Source organism: Carettochelys insculpta, chromosome 5 (assembly GCF_033958435.1).
Source record: "Carettochelys insculpta isolate YL-2023 chromosome 5, ASM3395843v1, whole genome shotgun sequence".
Taxonomy (NCBI): Eukaryota; Metazoa; Chordata; order Testudines; family Carettochelyidae; genus Carettochelys; species Carettochelys insculpta.
In genome coordinates this window covers 62,536,419-62,563,714 of record NC_134141.1, presented here as the reverse complement: position 1 = coordinate 62,563,714, position 27,296 = coordinate 62,536,419, and the positions used below count along the sequence as shown (strand labels likewise).

Here is a 27,296-nt window from a genome sequence, read left to right as displayed (position 1 = left end):
CATGAAATAGCTGTAAATAGCAAAAACAGCTGACACCCTCTGGTGGCTGCAGATGTAAAGTAAATTTTTTTCGTGTTTTCTTTTGTTTTTTGTTTTGTTTTTGTTTTCCTGACTACATTTCATATATGTATATATATTTCCATTCTCATATTTAAAATGCAGAGGTTAAACATTTATTAAATATGTAGCATCATCAGATTGACACAAGTTAAGTTTCAAAATATTGTAAAGAAAGTTAAGTGTAAGAGAATTGAATCATTAGAGATTTTATATTAACTATTTTAAAGACAGGAACTGGTGTATCGGAAATGTTTTTTCCAAGGTAAATTCTATGGATAGTCTAGAGAGGCAGAGCAAAGGTAGATTAAAGCGCTAGATGTATTTCATACTCTTGAATTCCTAGCAGCCAAGCCAGAATTCTTCACAATGGGATAGAGGGATTCACTGTGGAAAAACGGAACAGTATGCTTGTCCTTTTTAGGTATGCTACATCCTCATCATGCACTCTGCACAGCCTCCTAAATGGCAGATTATAACCCACTGTGATGTCCTAAGGAAATTGGTTTATATGCCTCCCCATGCTCCTTTGAATCTCCCTAGTTCAAACTGTTCTGCAGCCTGGAGTGTACAGTTCCTTTTTAAAATGGGAGTTAAGATTTAATTTTTCCTTGGGGGGGGGGATGTTTGACTACAATAGCACATACAGACTCATCACTTTCTCTTGGAGACTCGTAAATACTTACACTGTACAAAATTGTAAATAAACAATGCCAGAAAAGAACCATTTACAGTGGCATTTTTGTGGGCCTTTTGGGTCTGTTACTTATGATAGCTTCCCAAAAAGGCATGTAAATAGTGGGAGACTATAACTATGTACCGGGTGATAAATAAGAACATGAAGAACTTTCAGAAAGTGTTTAATGAGAGACCATTTCATAAAAGGAAGAAATAGCATAGCTTTCAGGTTTTATCTTGGTGTGTGTGTGTGAAACCCTTTAGCTTTCTTTTCTTTTCTTTTTTTTTTAATAGCTACCACTAGTGTTCCCAAAATGCCTTCAGCACATGGTTCTGAAATTGCAATGCTATAATTTAAAGAAAAGGACAGAGATATATAGCTAATTTCAGAGAAGCCCTGCAGCATGAAAATACAGCACCTGAATGAGAACCTGGTAGAAATACAAACAACAGATACAGAAAGCATCACAAGGGCAGTTATGTGCCAGTTTCAAGGCAGGAACTAGAAAGAATTTACAAGCAAATCATACAAGACAAAGAGTTATAAGTTCTTGGGTTCCTCGTTTTGTCATGATGGCCAGATTCTAGGGTAGAAGCCCCAACATCCTTTCAAGTATACTGGAACTATTGAGGCCAATCTGATCATATACAATAGCCTTAAATCAGAAAGTGACTTGTGTGGTGTTGGAGTCGTATGGCATGGATAGCAGACTGATACAGTTGTTGAAGGATATCAATGACAAGGCAGAGGCAGCTGTGAGAACGTGTGGAGAGTTGGGAATTTGGTTTAGAATGGAGGTACGAGATAAGGAGATCCGGTATCACGGAGTATCTTCATCACACATCTAGAGAGAGCAATGGACAAGATCAGCGAAGAGGTAGAAGGTATATCTGTGTATAGGATAAGAATTAACAGCCTGAGGTTCGTGGATGATAGAGTTATCATTGAAGAAGATGAGAAGGTAGCAAAAATGGTATAGGTGCTACATGAGAAAGGGAAGCAGTATGGACTGATTGTAAATATTGATAAAACAAAACCAATGGTATTTAGAGATAAGGAAATGGGAAGGAAGATCAGTGTAGATGGGATTGAACTAGAGAAAATAGAGTAGTTCACGTATCTGGGGAGCAACATAACGTATGATCTAGACTGTAAGAAGGAAATAGCGACTAGAATAACGAACTTGCTTACCTATTCGGAGCCCTGCAAAGCCACAGACATCTGCATGCATGGATCATTGTAGCGGCAGATTCCAATTTTGTACCCACACAGGCCTCTATACCTATTGCACTCCCCAAAAACCTCTCTTAGTATTTGCTAAATACTGTAAGTTAACACCATGCCAAAACCAATAAAAAAGTCACTAAACTTACTGGGTGCTAAGGTGTTTGCCTTGGGGAGGGCAGTTCTTTCACCCTTCGTATGACATATAGCCTAAAGAGAACCTACTGCAGAAGGTTATATCATGGAAGTTACAGACATTCGGGCATATGTGCAGAATGAACGACGAATGAAAGGTCAAGACCCAGCATAATGGACTGTTGGAATAGGAGAGGCAGACGCCACAGAGAATGGCTAGGTGATATAGATTGGTGCAGAGCTAGTCTACAGAAACTAACCTACTCTGCAATGGACAGGGAAAGATGGAAGGAAATACTGAGGGAGGCATCAGACACCGATGGGCACTGAGCCCACGGTTGTTGATGATGGTGATGATTCATAATTCCCAAATCACTGAACAGAAATTCCCTAAAGAATACTTTAGAAGTATTCTGGAGTAAAAATGTTTATCCAGAAAGCAAGAGACAATGTATATTGGCCAAACATCACCAAGGATTTTCAAGACCTTGGGTAACACAGGCCAAGTAGTAAAGAGACTGAAAATATACAGCATTCTCAACAGACCCTGGAGCAAATGGTCCTTTATTCTGCAAACCACACAAAATATCTCATTACTGTAGAGTACTAGACTTTTAGGAATTAGACGAACTGGCTGACACTACTGCAGCGACCACCATAGATGAAACAAGAAACATTTTGGTAGACAGAGCTTTCCAAAATGAGTAGTTCTAGAAATGGACCTCAATTTACTTGGAGGCAATTTGTAACTTGATAGGAAACATTCATGTCAGATCACATGCTGTATGAAGTCAAATAAACACATTAAATATGTTTTTTAAAATGGCTAAGCCTTATTAAAGAGAGCAGCAAAAAGCAAAGAAAGTATGACATGGCAAGTCGTCTTGAGTGAAGAAACGCTTGCGCCGCAGGCACTAATATCAGCTTGGTGGACAACTTGTTGTGATGCACGACATTGGCATCTCTAGCCTGATCTTTACTGCAACTGGGAGTCATAGAAGGTGAAACCATGTCCAAACCCCACACCAACAGGAGAACCAAGTGTTGCCATCACAGAGACTTGCACATGACTCCAGCACCAAACCATGGGAAAGGCATGAGATGTTGAATGAAGAGTGAAAGAACTGCCCTTCCCAAGGCAAATAACTTAGCACCCAGTAAGTTGAGTGACTCTTCATGATTTTGGCATAGTGTCAAGTTTTTAGGGGGTTTGGATCGGGTCCCATATGATGAGAGGTTAAAGAGACTGGGACTTTTCAGTTTCGAAAAGAGGAGACTGAGGGGGGATATCATAGAGGTATATAAAATCATGAGCAGTGTGGAGAGGGTGAATAAAGGAAAGTTATTTACTTGTTCCCCTATTATAAGAGCTAGAGGACAACAAATGAAATTAATGGGTAGCAGGTTTAAAACAATAAAATAAAGTTCTTTTTCACACAGCACACAGTTAATCTGTGGAACTCCTTGCCAGAGGAGGTTGTGAAGGCTAGGACTATAGGAAAGTTGGAAGAAGAGCTAGAAAAATTAATGAAGGTTAGGTCCATGAGAGGCTGGGGGTCCCTGGCTTCTGTCAGAGGCTGGAGATAGATGGCAGGAGACAAGTGGCTTGATCATTGTCTTTGCTCCACCTCCTCTGGAGCAGCTGGCACTGACCACCATCAGCAGACAGGATGCTGGGCTAGATAGACCTTTGGTCTGACCAGTAATGGCCATTTGTATGTTCTTGCGTTAAGTTTCAGTATTTAGCAAATACTAAGAGAGGCTTTACAGGAACGCAAGAGGTATAGAGGCCCCTGTGGGTACAAAATTGGCATCCACAGCTGCAACAGTGACCCGTGGGTGCAGATGTTGGTGGCTTGCCAGGGCTCTGACTAGGTCAGCAAGTTCTGGGAGGCATCAGGTGCCCAAGTGCCGAGAGGTGCCGGGTTCCCGGGGGCGCGTTGCAGGGACTGCTTTACTTGTGGCTCCCTGACCAGGAACCCTGTGAGGGGCTGCCTGCTGAGGGGCCGGGCAGCTGCACGAGGAACAAAGGCCGCTGGGCACTGACCCGGCTCTTTCCCTCTCAGCACGCAGGGCGCCCCGAGGCTGCCAGTGCGGGCGTCGGGGAGTCGCTGCCGGCAGGAGGCAGCGCGAGGCGAAGCGGCCGGGGGGTGGGGGGCGCGGGAGGTGATTAAAACACTCCCCCGCCCCGGGGCACGGAAGTGAGCTCTCCACGGAGCCCCTCCCGCGCCTCCGGGTTGCCGCGGGGAGCTACTTCCTGCGCGGGCTGAGGAGAGGCAGCGCGAGTCCGCGCCCTGGGAGGGGCGGGGGGGGGGTGGGAACAGAATGATCCTTATGTCCTCTCCCCCCCGAGAAACTGACTCACGCTGACGGCGCATGCTCGGAACCTTTCACCTCCCCTCCCACCGGTTGCGCGACGATTGGTCGAGTTCTCCCACCAACACTCCCGGTGATTGGCTGGGCGGTAAGGTGACGTTTCAGTGGTCTGGCGGCTCTCACTGGGGTCTGGCCTACGATAGGCCCCGCCCCCCGGCCCTAGCGGGACTGGGACGGAAGCAGTCGGTCCCGCCCCTTGCTTGGTCCGTGTGAGAGGCCTCCCAGCCCCGCTGCGCTGCTCCGGGCCCTGTGGCGTCGGGATGAGCCGCGCTTCCCCATGGAGACTAAAAGGGCCGAGATTCCCAGCAGCGTCCTGGACGATCTGTGCAGGTAACGGCGCCCCGCCCCGCCCCGCCCAGCCCGAGATGTTGCAAGTGGAGCGGGCGGGGGCAGAACAAAGGAAACGCGCCAGCATGTTCCCGTCCTGCTCGCGGGTCACTGACCGGTGCCAGCTGGGCTATGGCGAGGCTCTCCGTACGGAAACCGTTACAGTTGCTCTTTCCTTGGCGTCCTCAGGAGGCCAGTTGCGGCCCCTGTTAGCGCACATGTGGCGGCGAGCCCGGCTGGGTCCGCGTGCGGGTGGCTAAAATGGGGGTGAGCAGAGAGCGTGGGGTGGCGAGGGGCTGAGTTTCTTTAGTGACCCCGCGCAACGGGTGGTTAGGTGGGGTGCGAGCAAGTTGGAGCTGAAGTATGTTGTGTTCCCTGCTCGGTGATGAGGGCTGGGGGGAAGGAGAGCGCTGGTGAGAGAGCTTGATTGCACTTCGTTTGAGCAATTAAAACTGCATCTTTGCTGTTCAGCCTTCACTAAGACGCACCCTTCCATAAGTATGCACAGTTGAATTGAGGTTTGTGTTTTGCTAAATCTTTTGTGTCTAGATAACTTCTGCATGTCCGTCTTTTGTGAGGTGAGTAGCTCACGGAAAAAAGCAGAATCTGGACATTTACACAGAATGTAGCAGAATTGTTTGTGCATTGTATTTTCATGTGGGTCACTTCTAAGAAGTTTATTTTATTTGGAGTCTCTCCAGTGTTGGAGATTTGAAACTGGTAGCCCATTCGGTATGATGCTCTGGTCATCTTGTGAACATATAATTCTTTTGAGCTTCCAAGAACCTCCTTTTCTTCCTCATCTTCTGATATCAAGTTTCCCTTCTAGTGTCTCTAAACATACATTGCTCCCTGAGGCACCTCTTAAAATGTGCCCTGCAAATCAAATATTTGTTTTCATAAGATCTCTGACTAGAGTTTGCTGAGTTCTAGTAGTTGCCAATATTCTTGTTGATTGTTCAGTCTGTCCATGATTTAAGTAGTTTTATGTTAGAGTAAAATGGCTAACTTTATTAACATCTCAGCAAGATCTGCCATTGCCGTGGTTTGAATTTGTTGACCTCTTTTGACCTGTGTTTTCAGTAATACAGTCACAATCACTCCTTAGAGAGACAAATCTACACCAATATGCTAATTACTTTTGAAGGGGTACTAATTAATGTACTAGTCCTGATTTAATCAAGTAGTCATTAGTAAATCAGGCATTAATTCAGTGTATGTTTAACAGCGTTTTGCAAACAGCACCTGATCACTAATTGAAATGACAGGAGGCAGTACTATCACTCTGGCCGTGTCTACACTAGCCCCAAACTTCGAAATGGCCATGCAAATGGCCATTTCGAAGTTTACTAATGAAGCGCTGAAATGCATATTCAGCGCCTCATTAGCATGCGGGCGGCCACGGCACTTCGAAATTGACGCGGCTCACCGCCGCGCGGCTCGTCCAGACGGGGCTCCCTTTCGAAAGGGCCCCACCTACTCCAAAGTCCCCTTATTCCTATGAGCAGGTGGGAATAAGGGGACTTCGAAGTGGGCGGGGTCCTTTCGAAAGGGAGCTCCACCTGGACGAGCCGCACGGTGGCGAGCCGCGTCAATTTTGAAGTCCCCTTATTCCCATCTCCTCATAGGAATAAGGGGACTTTGGAGTAGGTGGGGCCCTTTCGAAAGGGAGCCCCGCCTGGATGAGCCGCGCGGCGGCGAGCCGCATCAATTTCAAAGTGCCGCGGCCGCACGCATGCTAATGAGGCGCTGAATATATATTTCAGCGCTTCATTAGTAAACTTCGAAATGGCCATTTGCATGGCCATTTCGAAGTTTGGGGCTAGTGTAGACACGGCCTCTGTGTGTTACTTAAATCTACATCCAGCTTGTCTTGCATTTCCAGCTGCCTCACTGATATCTTCACTTAGTTTAACAATGCTGAATTCTAGTCATGAAACTGTGTCTTTTAGCATTTGTAACTCCACTGCTTTCTTATTTCAAGGTTTGCAACTTTGATTCAATCCCTTGGGGGTATGGGCAACGGAGAGAAGAACCAATACCTGAAATCCTGTTTCTTTTCCTCTTTTTCCTCACTCAGTTTGTCAAAATTGACACTTCCACAATACTCGAGTTTAAATTCTTTTCTAGCTTTTTTTATTTTCTGTTGGTTCAAGTTCACATTTATTGTATTTCATTCCCCTCTATACAGTAGACCCCCAAGTTACGCAAAGGTTGTGTTCCTGGGCAACCTCACGTAACTCAAATTTTGTGTAAACCGGGAGGAGCTGGAACCAGGCGATACCTTGGCTCTCAGTTCCCCTGTGCTTGCGGGAGCTGGGAAGCTGGTCAGGTTGGTTTCCTGGCTCCCAGAGTGGTGGGGAGCTGTGAACCAAATGGCAGTCTGGCTCCCCACTCCCCGCCACTCCTTGGGCTGCCTGGCTCTGGGCTGCCTGCTGGTCAGTTTCCCCGGCAGCACAAGTCGAGTGTGCATATCTTGGGGTTCTGTTCTTTAATTTCACTTTTCATCGTGTCCTGCAGTCTCTCTTGCTCCTCACCCATTCACTTGTGGTACAGTAAACCCTTGAGTTACACAGGGATTGTGTTCCTGCAACCTCCACGTAACTCAGAATTTCACACACGTCAAGAGGGGATGGGAGCCAGGCTGCCACCCGATTCCTGTCTTCCCAGGGCTTGCAGCAGCTGGGAAACTGTTCTGGTCAATTTCCTTTCTCCCAGAGTGATTTTCATATTTTCAAAACTTCTAACAATCTGCAAATTCTATTCACCTAGCTAATCCTTGTCTGTTTTTTTTTTCCCTCTGACAGTCGATTTATTTTGCACATTCCGAGCGAGGAAAGAGACAACGCAATCAGAGTGTGTTTTCAGATTGAACTTGCCCATTGGTTTTACTTGGATTTCTACATGCAGAACACACCAGGATTACCTCAGTGTGGGATAAGAGACTTTGCTAAAGCTGATATCCTTTTTATTGGTACAGTTACTGCTTTTTCAGTGTTTGTGGCTAACCTGTGTACTGAAGTACAGTAGTGCATTGTTGTTTTTTTTGTGTAACTACTTGCACAACCATCCTTTTTTGAGTGAAACAGAACTGGCTCTGTGAGAGAGTCTAATTTTCATCCATGCCGCAATATTGCAGCTTTAAAAAAAACACTGAGTACCTTTCCCTAGCTTCCCAAGAGTCCTGAGAATTAAGCACTTTATTGCCTGGTTTGAGGTCTTTCATGACTTCTATACTATAACTGAGGCAACCTCTATGTTACCCAGAAGATCAGCTTCCTCAGGGTCAATCTTCCAGGGTCCTATTTCACGTGTCTGGTAGGGACACAGGAAATCAACCTATCAGGGGTCAGCCCTTGACCCCTGTACTCCTCAATATCACAAGGAGTAAGGGAAGTCAACGGGAGACACTCTCCCATTGACCTTCCTCAGTGAGGATGGCCAGGTAAGTTGATTTCAGATAAGTAGATTCTGGCTATGCAATTACTGCAGTTAAAACTGCATATCTGAAATTGACTTTTTTTTGTAGTGTAGACTTGGCCTAAGTTAACGACAGTCAGGGTTTCCTTCTGTTTTCAACATGGTCAGGGCCTGGAGGTGCTTAATATAAGTGTTTATGTGGCATATTCTCCTCCCTAACATCATAACTTTCAGTGGAGAAACTGATGTGGATGTTAATTCTGCTAGAAATAGTATTAAGTCTCTGGGTTTACATGGTGAGGGATGACATGCAATTCTGAGAGCGTTACGCCATTTGCTCTGTGGCTTTTTCAAGATGTGTTTAAGTCAAGATATTTATAGCTTGTTTTATGGTGGGTTTTGATCAGGTTCTTAAACTTGAACAAATTGCTTAAGCAATTTTTCATTAAATGTACTTAGGGAATTATCATCTAATCGTGGTTTTTAGTTCACAGTTTTACTGTGAACTATGGTAACCAATATAGCATGCAGTACTCTTTTTTTTTTTTTTTTTAAATAAAGCATGCATCTATACTCCAGCTCCCAGAAGATGCTGCTTCACTAAGACAAAATATTTGTCTGAGACATTCTGATAAGATATTTTTGTATGTGGTGTTAATTTTACTTTCATGATTTTAAAATTTTTCTCTTAGTTTGAAGTTTTTTCTATGGAAAATGTCATACCACAATTGGGGTAATTTCTGCTCAACAAAGGAAGGCTTCTCTAATTACAAAGAACGAACCACTGGATAAATTACTTGGATTGGAGTTGGGGTAGATCACTGGCTGCTCCCTGGGTGTGCAGAACGTAACTCAGTATTGGATTATTCATAGTACCTTAATTTCTGGCTCCAAATAAATGCATCAGGAAGACAAAACCCTCTTCTGCATAGAAAGCACTACTTGTAAATTTTTCTAGTGTGTGTGTGCAGCTAGTTTCCTTGACGTGTATCTATACTGTTTGGCCATTGCCCCTTTTTGCTGCCTCAAGGTGAAGATGTGCAAAGGGTTTTGGATGAGTGGAAGGAGTATAAAATGGGAGTACCAACTTATGGTGCAATTATTCTAGATGAAACACTTGAAAATGTAAGTGTAAAACCAACCTGTGAATATTTATACAGGATGGAGAAGGCTGGGTGCAAAGGATGTTAACTAGCTTTTTAACAACCCCAGCAATTTTTTTGTGATTTAAGAAACACATCTTTTCACACTTCTGTTGAGTTTCTGTACATGTCTTGTTCGTTAGACAGGCTGTAAAGGGTATCTTTATTACTAGGTAGCTGTGCATTCTCCTTGTCTTTACACCAAATTTTAGTCTTTTCTAAAATACAACCCTATACTCAAATTTGTAATTCTTGCTCTGTCTGGTAAACTGGTAATGCTGATAAACACATGCTAATGCCAGGCGAAAGGTCTCTTCCTTAAACTAAAGATATCGCTTCGGGAACTAAGTCAAATCTATGAGATTAATTTATATTTTTCACTAGTGCAATACTTGATTCTGCAGGTACTGCTGGTTCAAGGCTATTTAGCAAAGTCTGGCTGGGGATTTCCAAAAGGAAAAGTAAATAAAGAAGAAGCTCCACATGATTGTGCTGCTAGAGAGGTGAGTTGCATTGATACTTAAAAATTCCTTTAGCATTAAATCTTTTTTCTTTAAGACAAAGTAACTTCACTCATATCGAGAGTAGGATTTTCATGTATACTGTGGGAACCACCCCCCCACCCCCGAAAAATCCACCCGCCTAATAAATTATGCATTCTTCTTGGTGTCTGTTACTGTGGTATTTGGTCCCTGCCCTCTACATACGAAAAGTATGAGAGAAGCCACTTTTGACTCAAAAGGGATTGATTTAAATAAGCTAAGTAGGACATATTAAATTAAAAATAATTTTAATAGTTTTGCTTTTATACTTTTTATGGTCCTAAGAGAGGGTGAATTTTAATTAGTTATAACCTTAGCATGTTAATTGCAGCTAAACATAACCTTTGTTTGATTTGTTTTTTTTCTTGTTGTTGGATACAAGCATGTATACTTTTTTAAAGTAAGCAGTTAGCTTACGATACCATGTCAGAGTCTTAATTTTCGCAAATTTTAGAAAATGGGAGAAGATGCATTTCTTCAGTCTAGATTTTTTTTAATGACTTTAGACAGGCTTTATTTGGACTTTGAAGTCAGTTTACACAAACAACATTTTAGTTTAATTTAATAAAACTAATCTTAAGTGTGGATACATAAGGGGAAATCAGTATCAAAATGTTTTGCCTCTATTAAAGAAATTATGATCATCCATTTAGTTGAACTGACTTTTTTTTTTTTTTTTTTTTTTTTTTTTTTTGGGATATTGTGTCCTCCTTGAGTTCAGAATTTAGTTTGTTTTTTTTGTCTGTACATAGATTAGAAGATGAAAGGTTAGAAACTTTCCTGCTATTTCAAGCTCAGTTGGTTTCTTCACTTTCTGTGAGCAAATCTTTCAACTGAGCTTGTTGAAGAAATTGAAATGAAGAAAATAGTCTATTTTCGCTGACAAAAGAGGCTGCTGGTGTGAAAAGTGGCAGTGCTTTAACAAACAGGTTCTAGATGCTTAGCCAATGACTTTCATGAGTTCAGAAGACACTTTCTTTAAAACTTGGCAGTAAATAAGAAGTGATTAATTTTTTTCCACTGAATTTAAATTATTTTAATAGATGATACTAAATATAGACCTTAACATGCTTTGTCATCATGTCAGATTTTAAAATAAAAAATCAGCTTTTGAATTTTTAAAACACAGTTTATCCTATTTATAATGTACTCCTTTTTAAAAAAAATACTTTTTCATTGTCGTGTATGTTTTAGGTGTAGTGATTTTTAACAGGGTAAAAGACTTTAGGGTATGGTTAGTCTTGTGTTTTTTATTTTGTGGTTTTAAAATTTGTTTTGGATTTGTGTCCACTTAAACTTTTTGTATTTAGTATACTATGCCCAGTGGTCTGGCTGATACTATATTAAGAAACTTCCAGCTTTACTGCTGCTACTTGAGTTTGTTCTGTAGTATTGGAAGAAGGGAATACTGTAAAAGGCAGGTAAAGATTAAGACAGTCCTTCAGATAGGGTTTGTTTTGGATTATAGTCACTGTGGAATTTACTATTGGGGAAAGCCAAGCATATACCGCAGCTGCGTGCAGACATAGGTTGTATTACTTTTATGGCCAATAATATTTGTACTTATGTAAAGGTAAGTGTAAATAAAGTCTCAAGTTGCACTCAAGGAATTCCTGAGGCGTTGTCTACGCTAGAGCATACAGTGGCTTTTCAGACGTTTAGATCGATTTTACAATGTGACTGTCTTCACTGTAAATACCATTAGGTTGATTTTTAAGGGGTGTTAAGGTCAACTTTCTCACCCTGCCCCTTCCAGGCGATGTAACACCAAGTTTGATGTTAAAGGTTGAATTAATGCTAGTGTGGAAATGTTACTTTAAATTGATTTTATTGAGCTCCAGAGGTTTCCCACAATGCCCTAAATGTGTCCATTCTGGCTGCTGTTACCTCTGCTGCTCTTCAGGTGTGCAGGAAGTAGGTAACGGGAAGCCTGACAATTTGAATTCATTTTCTTTTTGGTCAGCGTGGCAATGGCATCTAGCCATGAATTCTCAGGGTCGCAAAAGAGCCCCAGCATGGACCCATCAGGAGAGCCAGGATCTCATTCCTGTGTGCGTGTGGATGAATCTGTGTTGAGTAAACACCAGGGATGCTCAGCAGTGCTGGGTGAAAATCAAGCTCTCCTACGCATCCACATGGCTGCCTGGGTGTACGGGCCAGCCTGTCCTGTCCTATGTGGGGTTTCAGCGCTTTAGAGAGCTGCTTCCCTTCAGGATTTAGCAGGAGGGGCCGAGAAACTTGTTTTCTCCACCTCACATTTTACAGCCCTGTTTCCCCTCCTAAGCTGCCATGTAGCGCTTACATTTTAAAGTGGTCACTGCCGGGGCTGTGCTTCATCCTGTCCTTTTTCAAAGAGCGGTGACTTTTAACAGTAACCTTTTGAGCCTGGCTCAAGAATCATTGGTATGGCAGTAGAATGTGACTGTGGGGGGGACGTACGGCATAAGTGTGGCTTGGGAGGATTTCATGGGATGGAATGGAACTTGATTTTTAAAGAAGGACGATAACTTTGTCACCAAATGAGCTCTGGGAGCACCCGGCTGACTGAACCATTTCAACAGGTTGCTCGAATGGTTTTCTGCGCTTTCCTTTTTACAGAGCTGCCCCTCTCCCCCTCTGTTGCAATGCAGCAGGCGGGCTAGCCCCCTCACCCATAACCACATGGCTAGCCCTCACCCCACCGCACCATGCACCAATGGTCTGCTTTCAGTGCTTACTTGTTTACTCAACATCCCCAGCATGGCGCTGAGCAGATTGTGAAAACGTGTCTGTGATTGCTGTCCAAGACAGTGTATTCTGTGGTGGATTTAAATAATTAATGCATTTGATTCTTGTTTAGCTTGTGGTGTGCATTACTCTGTTACAAACCTCTCCATAACTGTAGTAATGTGATGTTTATGAGCAATTGATTCAGCAGAAAAAAGTGGGGGTGCCGTGGAGTTGTCTGTCTCATTGAAGTGTGCTGTGTTACTGAAAAGGTTGGGAACCACCAGGTTAGGAGATGCACAGCCTGGATAAGGGGCTGACAGAAGGACACATGTATACTGGAGAAGGCCTTTGCACAAAATGTATTAATTAGTTCTTCATTTTAAAAGCTCCAACCATGAAGTGACAATATTGCACACTGCTATAGAATTTTTGACGCTTTGTGACAGATTGATAATTATGGCACAGCCTGCAGTAACCTCATTCAAATTTATTGAGTTGAATTAGTTTTAACATCCTTTGAGTTTAGAGCCAATGAGTTTAGCTTTTGTCTGATACAAAATACTTTTTACATGTGTCTACCATAATTAACAAGCAGCCTGTATTGCTTGTCAGTGACAAATAGGAGTAAATTAACTTCTCAGCACTCCCATAAACTCCTCTGCTTTGTCATAGATTGTCTAAATTCTTTTTCGCTTCACAGTCTGGAGCTATAAGGGACAAAATCTGATGGTACAGAGTTATGCTGTCCCATTAGTAAGCTGTGTGCATGTGCAAATATTATATTCGCCATGTAAGAACTACTATAGGAGGCTCCCTATTGATGATGATGATTTAGTCTTTCAGAAATCTATCTCAAGGTGTGATCTGTACATTCTAATTTGACTTATGTGCTTCTCAGGTGTTTGAAGAAACTGGTTTTGATATTAAAGATTACATCTGCAAAGATGACTTCATTGAACTGCGAATCAATGATCAGCTAGCACGCTTGTACATCATTCCAGGAGTTCCAAAGGACACAAAATTCAACCCCAAAACCAGAAGAGAGATTCGGGTACATGTAGTTAGGCTTATTTCAAAAGATTTTTTTTTTTTTCCAGGTTGCCACTACCTCAGCAAAGGTTGATTTAAAGCTTAATTTTAAACAAAAGGCAATGAATGCCCAAACTAGAGTAAAAGCAGTATGTCATCGCTTCAGGTTTTCTGAGCTTTCTTGAGGTCTGATGTGAAGACTAACTGTTGTACAACTGCTCATTATGAATTCTGAGTTCATCATAAATAGGCACTGGAGTACGCAGGCTGACTCTAACAATAAAGCATGCCCACTTTCTCTTCCCATAAATATAAAAAAGTTAACTGCAAAAAATCTCATAGCTTTTCTGTAGATAAATAAATACTGAAGAACGCTATGTAAACCTGCACACAGGAAAAGGAAAATGGAGCTTGCTAGATGTAATGTATAATGGAGAACAGGGAGCAGACACGGCTGTATGTTTAAGTGGGAGCCAGCCATTGGGTGGATGTTCTGAACTCGCTGGACTTCTAGAAAGCTGTTGTGATGGAGAGGAAATGGAAGTACCTGATGTGCTGAGAAGTTCCTGTCACTGGCTGTGATGCTCATCACCTCTTGAAAACTGACTTTTTCCCTTCATGCAGATGTTTTTAATTTTTACAGCAATTTCTGTTTTTAGGACTAGAATTAACTCCAACTTCAGCTATATCTTTTAACTACTAAGTGTAATAGGGACATGAGCATTTCTCTTTTCCCTCTTAGGTTGGTTCCCTAGAAGTATAAATTACTTGCTGTTTGTTTAAGCACTCTTGACTTGACCTAGTTAAAACCTTGATGGCCATTTTTATGTTCTGGGTAAAGGCCCTTCTGCAGGCCCTTCAGAGAGAGTATGTGTATGTATAAAAATAAATAATAGGAGATACACATCTCCTAGGACTGGAAGGGACCTCTGGAGGTCATCTAGTGTAGTCCCCTGCCCTCTTGGCAGGACCAAGCACCATCCCTGCTATCTCTTTGCCCTCAGTGGCCTCCTCAAGGATTGAGCTCCCAACCCTGGGTTTAGCAAGCCAATGCTCAAACCACTGAGCTATCCCTCTCCCTGTTTAAATCTATTTGCCCCAGATCCCTAAATGGCCTCCTCAAGGATTGAGCTCACAACCCTGGGTTTATAGGGCCACTACTCAAACCACTGAGCTATCTCTCCCCTTTCAGTATGCTTTATCTCAAGCACATATCATGAAAATTGCAGAACCCTGCTGGCGCATTGAGCCGGACTGACTAGTGAAAGGGGTTAACTGGGTTTTTGCACATTAATTGTTCCTCTTTGTTTTATACCACATATAGCATAAAATTGTGATTAGCCAAAAAATCTTTGTAGAACAGTCACAATATTGTATAAAGGGCATTTGCCCTGCGGGCCCGCCCTCACCCCCCCAGCATCTCTTTGGTTTTGCTTGATTCCACTTCTTTGTCCTCTACCATGTGTTTGGATCAATTACATAAGAACATAAGAATGGCCATACTGGGTCAGACCAAAGGTCCATCCAGACCAGTATCCCGTCTGCCGACAGTGGCCAATGCAAGGTGCCCCGGAGAAGGAGAACAGGAGACAATGATCAAGTGACTTATCTCCTGCCATCCATCTCCTGCCCTTATACTGAAGGCTAGAGCACCATACTTTACCCCTGGCTAATAGCCATTTATGGATCTAACCTGCAAAAATTTATTGAGCTCTTTTTTAAACCCTAATAGAGTCCTGGCCTTCACCGCCTCCTCCGGCAAGGAGTTCCACAGGTTGACTGTGCGCTGTGTGAAGAAAAATTTCCTTTTATTAGTTTTGAACCTACTACCCATCAATTTCATTCGGTGTCCCCTAGTTCTTGTATTATGGGAAAAGGTAAATAATTTTTCCATATTCACTTTCTCCACACCATTCATGATTTTATATACCTCTATCATATCGCCCCTCAATCGCCTCTTTTCCAGACTGAAAAGTCCCAGTCTCTCTAGCCTCCCCCCATATGGGACCCGTTCCAAACCCCTAATCATCTTAGTTGCCCTTTTCTGAACCTTTTCTAATGCCAATATATCTTTTTTGAGGTGAGGAGACCACATCTGCACGCAGTACTCAAGATGTGGGCGTACCATAGTTTTATATAGGGGAAGTATGATATCTTTTGTCTTATTATCGATCCCTTTTTTAATAATTCCTAACATCCTATTTGCTTTACTAACTGCCGCTGCACACTGCGTGGATGTCTTCAGAGAACTATCCACTATAACTCCAAGATCCCTTTCCTGATCTGTCGTAGCTAAATTTGACCCCATCATGTTGTACGTGTAATTTGGGTTATTTTTTCCAATGTGCATTACCTTACACTTACCCACATTAAATTTCATTTGCCATTTTGCTGCCCAATCACTCAGTTTGCTGAGATCTTTTTGTAGTTCTTCACAATCCCTTTTGGTTTTGACTGTCCTGAACAGCTTGGTGTCATCTGCAAACTTTGCCACCTCACTGCTTACCTCATTTTCTAGATCATTGATGAACAAGTTGAACAGGATCGGTCCCAGGACTGACCCCTGGGGAACACCACTAGTTACCCCCCTCCATTGTGAAAATTTACCATTTATTCCAACCCTTTGTTTTCTGTCTTTTAACCAATTCCCGATCCATGAAAGGATCTTTCCTCCTATCCCATGACTGCCTAATTTACATAAAAGGTTTGGTGTGGGACCGTGTCAAAGGCTTTCTGGAAATCTAGGTATATTATGTCCACTGGGTGCCCCTTGTCCGCATGTTTATTAACCTCTTCAAAGAATTCTATTAGACACGACTTCCCTCTGCAGAAACCATGCTGACTTTTGCCCCACAATTTGTTGTCTTCTACGTGCCTTGCAATTTTATTCTTTACTATTGTTTCTACTAATTTGCCTGGTACTGATGTTAGACTTATCGGTCTATAATGGCCAGGGTCTCCTCTAGAGCCTTTTTTAAATATTGGCGTTATATTGGCCGTCTTCCAGTCATTGGGTACCGAAGCGGATTTAAAGGATAGGTTACAAACCACTGTTGTTAACTCTGCAATTTCGCATTTGAGTTCTTTCAGAACGCTTGGGTGAATACCATCTGGTCCTGGAGACTTGTTACTATTCAGCTTATCAATTAACTCCAAAACCTCCTCTAACGTCACTTCAATCTGGGAGAGTTCCTCAGATTTGTCACCTAAAAAGGCTGGCTCAGATTTAGGAACCTCTGTAACATCCTCAGCCGTGAAGACTGAAGCAAAGAAATCATTTAATCGCTCCGCAATGGCACTGTCTTCCTTGATTGCTCCTTTTATATCTTTATCATCCAAGGGCCCCACTGCTTTTTTAGCGGGCTTCCTGCTTCTAATGTATTTAAAAAACATTTTACTATCGTTTTTTGAATTTTTGGCTAGCTGTTCCTCAAAATCTTTTTTGGCTTTTCTTACTACATTATGACACTTAATTTGGGAGTGTTTGTGTTCCTTTCTATTTTCCTCACTAGGATTTGACTTCCACTTTTTAAAAGCTGCCCTTTTCTCTCTCGCTGCCTTTTTAACATGGCTGTTAAGCCATGGTGGTTCTTTGTTAGGTCTCTTACTGTGTTTTTTTTTTTATTTGGGGTATACATTTAAGTTGGGGCTCTAGTATGGTGTCTTTAAACAGTTTCCATGCAGCTTCCAGGGATTTTAGTTTAGTTACTCTACCTTTTAGTTTCTGTTTAACTAGCTTCCTCATTTTAGTGTAATTCCCCTTTTTGAAATTAAATGCTGGAGTGTTTGACCACTGCGGTGTTCTTCCCAACACAGGACTATTAAAAGTTATTATATTGTGGTCACTATTTCCAAGCGGTCCAGTTACAGTTACCTCTTGGACCAGACCCTGCGTTCCAGTCAGGACTAGATTGAGAATTGACTCTCCCCTTGTGGGTTCCTGTACTAGCTGCTCCAAGAAGCAGTCATTTAAGGCATCAAGAAATTTAATCTCTGAATTACCCTGACAAGGTTTGCAGTTTGATTGACATCAACATAATGTATACTGGGCAATCCTTGGAGTGGCTGATGATGATCTACTTCTGTTTGGATGTAAAATAAGATTGCTCAGGGTTGTGGGAGGGACCAGGAGACAGAGAAGCTGTGAAAGTTCTCTACATCCTCCATTGTTCTCGACACCATTCAGTGCACAATCAAGAACTATGTTGTTTGTTGCACACCTTATTTTAAATGAACTAACTTTCGGTATTTGAGCTATTGCATACTGCACTCCACTTTTTCGAGATCCTGTCATCTCGCAATGCTTGTTAGAGTTAGGGTGGTATATCTTTTTATGGATCACCTTCGGTGGTGTAACAGACAGGCCTTCTTCTCGTGTGTCTCTTATTCTGAGACCAGCACAGCTACAACAACATTGCAAACTTGCATTGTGAATAATGTCCATTACACTGTGCTTGTGGCCAGAAAAGCGATTTGTAACATTTTTAGTCCCTTGTATTGGCAAGCAGCTTTGTCATAGTTAATTCAGATCCTCACTGTAGTTTTTTGGTAATAAATAAAATCATTATGGCTGATGTGCAGCAGTTTAAGTCCCTTTATGTTTTCACTAATTACTTTTTTTTTTTGTGTTTCAGAACATTGAGTGGTTCTCAATTGACAAATTACCATGCCATAGAAATGATATGACCCCAAAGTCCAAACTGGGCTTGGCTCCTAACAAGTTCTTCATGACCATTCCCTTCATCAGGTATGTTCAGGGTAAGCCAAAGTCTAGCCACGTGTTTTGAGGACACTGGATTTTGTTGACAAAACTCTTAACTTGTTCACAGACCATTGAGAGAATGGCTTTCTCGAAGATATGGAGACTCCTCGGATAGTGACAATGGATTTTCATCCACTGGGAGCACGCCATCCAAGCTCAACCTGGAGAAAACAAGGTGAGAACCTATAGACCAGTTTGTCATGTGTCAGCAAGCTCTCCTATTGGCTGTACAGAGCTGAAGAGGTGTAATTTCTCTCTTTCAGAATGGGTAACATAAGAGGTTAAAGAGAGATCCATGGGACAGTGAAGAGGAAGGAGTGATTAATTAGTGCCTGATGTGCTTGAAACTGCTGTATGGAAAATTTTAGAATATGGCAAAACAGAGAATGTCCCAAGTTCCTGTATGGGATTATGAAAATCAAGTGAAGGAGAAGCTTTTTATAAAATTGAAATTCTCTGAATACTAAAACTGAAATACTCTAGAACTAAATACTGTGAGAAGGTAAAGCAGGTAGATATGATTTCTAAAATAATCAGTGCAGAAAGGATGGAAAGATGTCCAAAACGATGGAATAAAGTCAGGAAGAATCATTCATAGCCATGGTACTGCAAAATAATTTCAAAGTTTTGTCAATTTCAAAGAAATTTGTATAAAACTAGTGTTGTCATGGGATGGGGGGATTGGAAAAATGAGCACCGGGAGATTAACTTTTTCTCACAAAATTGGAAGCAGCAAGATCTTAAATGAAAGTGAGCAATTGTGCAGGGTTTCTTAGCAGTCATGATGGAGCAGCTTCTCAAACCAATTCAGGTTGACAAAGGGAGGTTGTCCGCCAGCACTCTGGGTCAGTTTTAGCTCCAACACTACTGTCATATTCAAGTTAAGTGTCATAGTATACCCACTTAGTAGCTCCACAAGTGGTGAAAGGATCTAAGAATAAGAAGTCTTCCTTGCCACATACTTTTACATTATGAGGTCATGTTTTTCCCTTTCATGCATTACTCTTCCCAATAACCAAAACCAGATTGGAGAGAATATTAAGATCTAATATGTATCTGCTTTAGTTTACCTTGTATGATCGGGGTAGCAGAACAATGTCTTTTTTTTCTATTAATTTATAATAGTCTTGAGGTAAAGTTTTTGTTCCAGATAACTTTTTTTTTTTTTATTTTAAATGGACAGATTAAAACTTCGTTATAGCCAGCAGGTATTTACAGATGGCTCTCCAGGAGACCAGTGGGCAAAGTACAGACAACCACAGCAGCAGAAGCCATATAACAATCATTCTGAGATATTGGATGCCCTAAAAATAAAGGTAGGTTTCATTTCCCAATCCATTAGATTTGTTTGTACCTCTTAAAATTGATGGAAGTAATTTGATCAGACTCTTAATTTGTTGTTCCAGGGGGACAGACTTTTGGGTTTATTGCTTTAAGTGCTGGGACTTCATTATGTCATGGAAAGGAGCTAAGGGTATCAACAGACTGAGGCTGAGTCTACACTCGCTGTGGAAAATTGAACACTTACATTTGATCTTCTGGAGTGCCGTTTTGCGCATGCATAAAGCAGCATGTTCCAGAGTCAGTGTCGACCCTGGAGCTTCTTTTGAGCAGCGTGGTATTAAAGAAGGTTGATGCGGGGAGCGCTCCCATCAACCTTCTGCCGTGGAGGCAGGCCCAGAAAATCGATGGCTGCAAAGTTGATTTTTGGTACACCAGTGGCGTACCAAAAATTGCATAGCAGCAGTTGACCTTTCAAGTAAGTGTAGAGGCAGCCAGAGTGTGTGTTCCCTCCTCTTGCTTGCCCTGTAACCCTGAACGGTGTCTTTAACTTCCTTCGGCCTCGGTTTCTAATCCTTAAAATGATTTGATGATCTTGAATGAGAGTAGCTATATACATAATATCGCAATGTAGTAGGCTATGCCACTTACACTTACCCTTTATTTGTATTGCCTCTTTTGGGTGTGGCTTGACTCAGAACATGAGGGGTAATAGTAGAAAGCAATATCAAGATACTTCTAATCAAAAGAAGAGGATGAATGGGATCCACAGTCAGCCAGTGAAACAGAACCATACATTGGTAAGGTTGATAGCAGTAGTTTACACTAACAAATTTTGGTAACATGTAACCAAGATTTTGTTGATAGATTGTTAAATTTCATGTTCATAAAAATAGGCTGAAATGATAGTGCATGCAGTGCAGAAAGTTGGTTTCTTACCTGTGTACATTTGCAGAGCATTGAATAATTTCTCCAGTTGGCATTTTGTAACTGAATTAAGGTGCATATTAATCAAAATGAGCCTTCTGTAGATCTTTCCTGCAATATTGCAGGTGTTTGACAGAGAATGGTCCAGCATTCCGTGGTGAAATGTCAAAATCTGTTACTTAGTAAAATATTTATATACTCGTTTTTGTGGTATAGCAAAACCACAGAATTTGAAAATGTAAAGTGTATGTCCAAACCCTCCCCTCTTCACTGCCTGGCTGTAGTTGGAGGTCTAGGCTTCAAACCTCTGTTCGTGGCACAGGGAGATCAAGTTCTGTCTCAACAAACCCCATATCCCATGGCATTAGCTTATTTGGTCGTCATAACATACTGTCAAGTCCCATCTCCTTACCATTACGCAAAGAGCTCCACACTGGTCAGGGAAAATCTTGTGTAAACACAAATTTAATCTGTTTTTGACAGTGGTATTTTTTTAGAGGGGGAGGAGGGGTGTGTCATCCCCCCTCCCCGCTGTCATCTCCAGGTGGCCCAGATTTACATACTCTGCCTTGGCTCTTGCAGTATTTTTATTTGCCCAGGCTCAGAAAACTCTACCATCTGCCCACTCCTGGTGTGCCAGGGAGCAGGGGGGATTTGTAGCTAGCATCAGTGGCTCGTCTCCTTGATTTCCTAGATGTCACTTACTGCTCTGTTCTCCAGGCAGCTGAGGCTTGTCAGCTACATTTTTGGTTCTCCCTGATTCTTGGTTGAAAATTAGACTTTAACTCTGACTTCTCCATTCCCTGTTATTTGGTTATATTTAAGAGTGCAGGGAGCATACACTATGGAGAAAACCAGGGAGTAACAGGCTCCTGCAGGCTGCATCTTGGTAAGGCAACTGGAGAGAACAGAGTGCCAGGGGACTGCTGGGAGGAGAAATATGGATTTTGCAAATCCTAGGAAAATGACATAGTCTACAATCTGGGAAGCATAGAGTACATGGGACTGTCGCGTGGGGCAGGTTACACTTTGCAGGTATTCTGATAGGAAGTGGAAAGAGTTGGGCAGGTATTATTGTGTCAGTTGAAGCTTGGTGTGGGTTTTAAAAGTTGCTTTCATGGCTATTAGGCTAGAACATGTTTTTAGAAAATGAAAACTACGATTCTGAAAAAGTTGTGAGTTAAGCGTGTTCGTTTTTGTTTTTTTTTTTCGGCATCAGTCCCCATGGAATATATGGGCTATACTTAGTTCGTGATAGGGGTGTAATGCAGATCTGATTGTGGTTAGCTCGTAAATTCTTGACGTGCGAACTTCTCACAGTACGTGCTTTCATACACCTCAGTCGGCCCCATTTTCTTTACAGAGTAAGAATTTCTGCGAATAAAAGTTCCACATCTCAAATATTAGCGCGATATCTGCAATCTTAACATTAAGTAAATGGTTTGTATTCAGCTGTCAGCAGCCTGCAATAGCTGATACTTACAGGCAAAGAAGGCTTTTAGATTTTTTTAGACTTTTTAAAGTGGAGACAGTTGGTCTGTATAAACTGCTCTGTTTCACGCTTTCATAAGATTAATAGGAGTATGCCTGCTAGATGATTCTTTATAACGATATCACAGAATTCACTTTTTAAGGCTGGATTGATAATAAAATAGCTGCTTTGATTTAAAATAAATATATTTAATGCCAAATTAAAGATCAGTAGTCACTGGCAGAGTGAACTTAATCTACCAGTCTGGTACTAATTAGCAGTTACTTTTAACAGTACTCACAAGAAAATAAATGTAAGGCTTGTATTACAAAGAATATAATGTATGTTCCATTTCTTGTTCAGAAATGTGAAAAAAAACTTAATCCCAGAAGACTTCAGGATAACTTTGAAACAGGCAAGTGTATTAATTTTCATTTGTACATGAACACATACACTTTTCACTTGAAATAATTTTTTGAAAGTGCATCAACTTATTACAGTGCATGCTGAAAATGGAAACCTTTTATTAAATGAAGATTTAAGATCCTTACCATGAAATCTGTAGAATGGTAGAGCATGGTGGTAAAGGGCTGGAGCATCTGAGGTTGATGATCTGAAATTGCTACCACCTGACTTAGGCCCCAAACGGCTCTCTTGCTCGTCTTCAGCTCCATGTTGAAATGGGAGGGTGTCTGAAAGCAGTTTGTTATTTTAACTCAGTTAATAGACAGACTGTGGGTTGAATCCAGACCACCAGATTCTTTGGAATGAACTGTGAAATCTTTCTATTGTTGTTATGGAGTTTTCTCTGGATCTTGATTAAATATTGACCAAAAAATTTGGACCAGGGTAAAAAATTATTGCCCTAACCTGAGGTTTGCAGAACACAGTTCACTATTTGGGTAAATACAGCTGTCAATAGTAACAGAGGTGTCGCCCTGTTAGTCTGTACTCCAACAAAACAAAGCAGCAGAAATGTAGCACTTTAAAGACTAACAAAATGATTTATTTGGTGATGAGCTTTTGTGGGACCGGGGGTCTGTCCCAGGAAAGCTCATCACTGAATAAATCAGTTTGTTAGTCTTTAAAGTGCTACATTTCTGCAGCTGTTAATGTAGCTCCTACAAAAATTGTTTTGGCCACTAGGTGGCCAATAAAGACAAGAATTTCTTGCTATGCTTTTTGAAATGGTGATGAAACTGATAAAATTGCCAGTGTGAGTAAATGCTAATTGAACTCCAGTTTAATGTACAGCTTTTTAAAACATAAGTAGTACAAGTTGAAACTCTCTCATTTGGCAATATCCCTTGTCCGGCAGGACAGTAAATGTTGCTGGATCAGAGAACACCTGGACCAGTGAGTTCCCACTGTGTGGGGTGCAGTGGAGCTCTGCTGATGACAGGGAGCCCCACTGGTAGCTCCATAGTGTCTGGGAACCTGACAGGAGTGCATGCCCCTGCCCCCCTCCAGGCAGCCTGGGGACTTGTCCTGCCCTCATCTGGCAAATCCCCTTGTTTGGGATCACTCAGGTCCTGAGGGTGCCGGATGAGGGAGGTGTACAACCTTTAGCATGGTTTTAATGACCTCTTCATTGAGCTGCACCAGTTAAAATGTTTTATTGGTAAACTTTTTTTTTTTTTAAACGCAGATGCAGCATATGATGTGTGCTTCTCCTTTGAAGACCTGCTGGAACATACAGAAGGACCATCTGTGGCATGTAATGGTCATTACAAATTCACTTTCTCATCAAGAGCTTTCTTGAACTTCAAATTTGATCAGGATGCCATAATGAAAAGTTTCGATCTCTGATAGCAAACCTGTTAAGGATGAACAAAAATCAAAGACTTACCTGTTGCAGTTGAGTGGGTTTTTAATCCAGCCTTACTCTTTCTCAGGTGTTTTTGTTTGTTTTTAAAGCAATGCAGGGACCGAGTGATGGTTTAGAAGGGTTCGTTTTCTTCACAGTATGGAAGAGGCATAGTGAAGTGTCGCACTTTAAAAGGAGTTCTGCCCTTATCCACAAAAGTACCTTTCCAGTGTTCAGTTCACTAGTTCTTGCGGTTGCAGTAGAGGGCATTTTTTCCTTTCAGCTCAAATAGTTAGTTTTGGCTGTGTACTAACACGCACAACTTAGAGCCTGTCTGTCAAGTTGTTTATCTTCTAATACTTTCCTGTAATATGGCAATTAAAGTAATTCTCAGAGGACACCCACCTTCTCTAGCCTAGCAATGTTGAAATCTTGGAGCTTCTATCTTAAAAAGTGCTACATGTTTCAAGTCTTAGTTTGACTCCCATCTTGCAGTTCTCCTCTCCAGTTGCAGTGTATGTTCTTGCTTCTCCATCATGCTTGAACTCATTTCAGAATGACTTGCAGGCAGTAGAACTCAAAACTAAATCCTCAGAGTCCCATTTTGCCCTGACTTGCATCTTTCTTCTTCTGTGGGGATATGCTTACTGGACAGAACTGGGCTCTTCCCACTAACTTGTTCTTTCCTCTGTGTCCTTTAGAACTGTTCTCCATGAAGAGCATATAGGAGGCAAACCTTCTTTCACTTGCAGCTACTTTTAAGATAGAAAAGAAAAGCTAAATTTTATGGGCCAGGAGATTTTTACATATACTAAATATTTGTTTTGTGCTGAATATAAATAAGCTTCTGCAGGTCCTGTTAAAGGAAGGGGATGACTGAGACAGATGCACAGATGAATAGAGAATGTCATGTGCCACTTAATGGCTTAACCAAGTCTGCAATAATTATTCTAAGTGTCCATTATAGTGTACCGTTCTGTCGTCTTTGGAGGTGTCTAGGGTAAGGTGTTCTGTATATCTGTCCAATCCTATTGAATTTGATATTGCACTTGCATCTCAGTATTTGAAAACCCTAACTAAAAACTAGTGAGGCTACAGCTTTTATTATTAAGTATATCAAAGATCAGAAAAAAATTAGCTGTAGGAATGCAAATGATTTCAAGTAGAAAAAAATATATTAGTTGTACATCCTTGCATCATGATTCACTTGAGAGAGTTTTGAACACATACATTTTAAAAACATTTGATTGGGGATTGAGGGCAAATGAATCCACTTGTCTCAGACTGGAACTGTATAATCAGGAAGAAAGGTGCTTTTGAATGTGGGGCTTGCTTTTGAAGGAAACCCCGCCCACACGGTTATTTTGCATTTCAAAAGCAGCACTTTTGATGCAGCGAATGGCTGTTATGCACATGAGGTGCTGAGTATTCAGATCAGCACTTCATTAGCATTTTCAATCTGCTGCATTTAGGTGCCCCTTCTGAAAGGGAGGGGTAGTGTAGACTTGGCCTGTGTCTGGCTCATAAGGAATCGCAAGTCAGCATTCAGACTTTCAGGTGGCTAATGCCAGTGGGGTCAATGAGACTCTTTTAACACATGATTAAAAATCAAGCTTTGCAAACCTTTGTTTCTAATAGGTAGGTTGACTTTTCAGATATGTTCCTTTTATGCCTTTTTACTTAATGCATCTTGGACTAAATAAAGGGAGATTTGATAGGACTGTGTGTGAATTTTAAACTGCTGCTTGATGACAATTTTGAGATGTGAAATTACTCTTAAAAAAAATGAGAAGAACCGCTAAAGTGAAGTAACAGCAGAATGTGCATAAATAGGTTATGAAGGCGTTGTACTTATTGGGATTGCAAAGCATAGATCAATTTTTTTATTTTAATTTTTTTTTTAAATGAAAGTCTTCATTCAATACAAAAATACCTGACTTCCTCACTGAGGAATCCCAACACAGCCTGCAGAAAATGGGCCTGATTTACTGAAATCTATTGTTTAAAGTGAATTGAAAATAAATGTGATGATAAATATGCAATAATTTCTATTTCTTTGTCTAGAAGGGTACTGTTTCAGAAATATGTATTCAAAATCCTTTGTCAGTTTCCTTCTTTCTCTAGGTCTCCGAGCTTATTAAATGTGTGGGGAAATGACCTATCTTTGGGTTTCGGGGAGCCTTACACTGTGAACATTTTCGATTGTTTAAGCTTACTAGGTTTTTTATGTCCTTTTTATATGTTTCATGGTCAAAATGTTGAATGAATGATTTTATACTTGTATTCCAAAGTGTAGAATATACGTTACAGAAATGTCTGAAGTATGAAGAAATAGCAAATAATTATTGAGTTTCATTCAGTGGATTTTTTCTGTTTTTTTGGAGAGGCAAGATTATCTAGTCAAATTTAGTTTTGAATGAACTTCAGAGATCTGAGAGTTTTAGTGTGAAGATGCTTGAAAAATGAGCATGTTAGCCTTTTATGCTTAGAATAAAATAAGTTGTAGGGCTCTCCTGCAGTGACTAATGAAATTATTACTCTCACTTGTATCCTTGAAGTTACGTCCCATGAAATGATGGGAACAGGGTTTGAGACCATAAGTTTGAATGTAGGTAGTGAAAAATCTGGAATTAGTTCACATAGCAGTCTCAAATACCAGATAAACAGTAACTTATTGTCAAGTGCAGTTAACTCACATGATTAACTTAATCGTGATTAAGAAAATTAATCAGTTTTAATTGCACTGTTAAACAATAGAGTACCAAGTGAAATTTATTATATATTTGTGGATGCTGTTTTACAGTTACAATACAGAATACAAATTTTACAGTGCTTATTTTATATTAGAAGTGTTTTTCACTGTAAAATGATTATTTTAAAATTCACCTCATACAGATATGGTAGTGCAGTCTCCATCATGGAAGTATAACTTACGAATGTAGATTTTTTTTTTTTTTTTTGTTTGTTACATTACTCATTCAAAAAATAAAACTATGTAAAACTGCAGAGTCTGCAAGTCTATTGCAGTGGTTTTCAACTGGTGTGCCATGAGAACTGTCCAACTATGCTGTGAAATTGTCAATTTCCGCTTACTGCAGCTCTGTAAAGAGCTGCTGGGGTGGGGGGGGAGGGGGAAGAACTGACAATGCCTGTGGCATCTGGGGCTTGAGCAACAAGGCTGCCTGAGTCCCAGCTTGTGCGGGGTTTGTCAGTTTCTCCTTGGTGTGGTTCTCTGCAGAGCCATTGTGAGGGAGAACGCTGACCCCACAAGAGCCCTTTCATACTGAGAGGCAGCTGATATGCTGATTCCCAGACTGAACAGGCTGGTGGGGAGCCCATGTCCCCTCCCTCCTGTGGCAAGGGGGTGGGTGGGAGGGCTGGAGCCTGTTAGAGCTGGGACACGATTTA

General features: G+C 41.4%; 1 protein-coding gene across 3 annotated transcripts in view; it reads left to right on the top strand.

Moving 5' to 3' along the window:
• Positions 1 to 4,680: 4,680 nt before the first annotated feature.
• Positions 4,681 to 27,296, top strand: part of DCP2 (decapping mRNA 2) — a 39,237-nt gene continuing 16,621 nt past the window's right edge. The window contains exons 1-11 of one of the 3 annotated variants that reach the window (XM_074995218.1): positions 4,681 to 4,801; positions 7,606 to 7,757; positions 9,216 to 9,343; positions 9,765 to 9,863; positions 13,510 to 13,662; positions 18,275 to 18,387; positions 18,470 to 18,577; positions 19,586 to 19,718; positions 20,382 to 20,483; positions 22,445 to 22,496; positions 23,730 to 23,798. In XM_074995218.1, the coding sequence (XP_074851319.1) occupies positions 4,749 to 4,801; positions 7,606 to 7,757; positions 9,216 to 9,343; positions 9,765 to 9,863; positions 13,510 to 13,662; positions 18,275 to 18,387; positions 18,470 to 18,577; positions 19,586 to 19,718; positions 20,382 to 20,483; positions 22,445 to 22,496; positions 23,730 to 23,798 (1,162 nt within the window). In that variant the 5' untranslated portion in view covers positions 4,681 to 4,748. Of the gene's footprint in view, positions 4,802 to 7,605; positions 7,758 to 9,215; positions 9,344 to 9,764; positions 9,864 to 13,509; positions 13,663 to 18,274; positions 18,388 to 18,469; positions 18,578 to 19,585; positions 19,719 to 20,381; positions 20,484 to 22,444; positions 22,497 to 23,729; positions 27,001 to 27,296 lie in introns of those variants that run through there. The other 2 variants (XM_074995217.1, XM_074995219.1) reach the window with 2 other exon arrangements.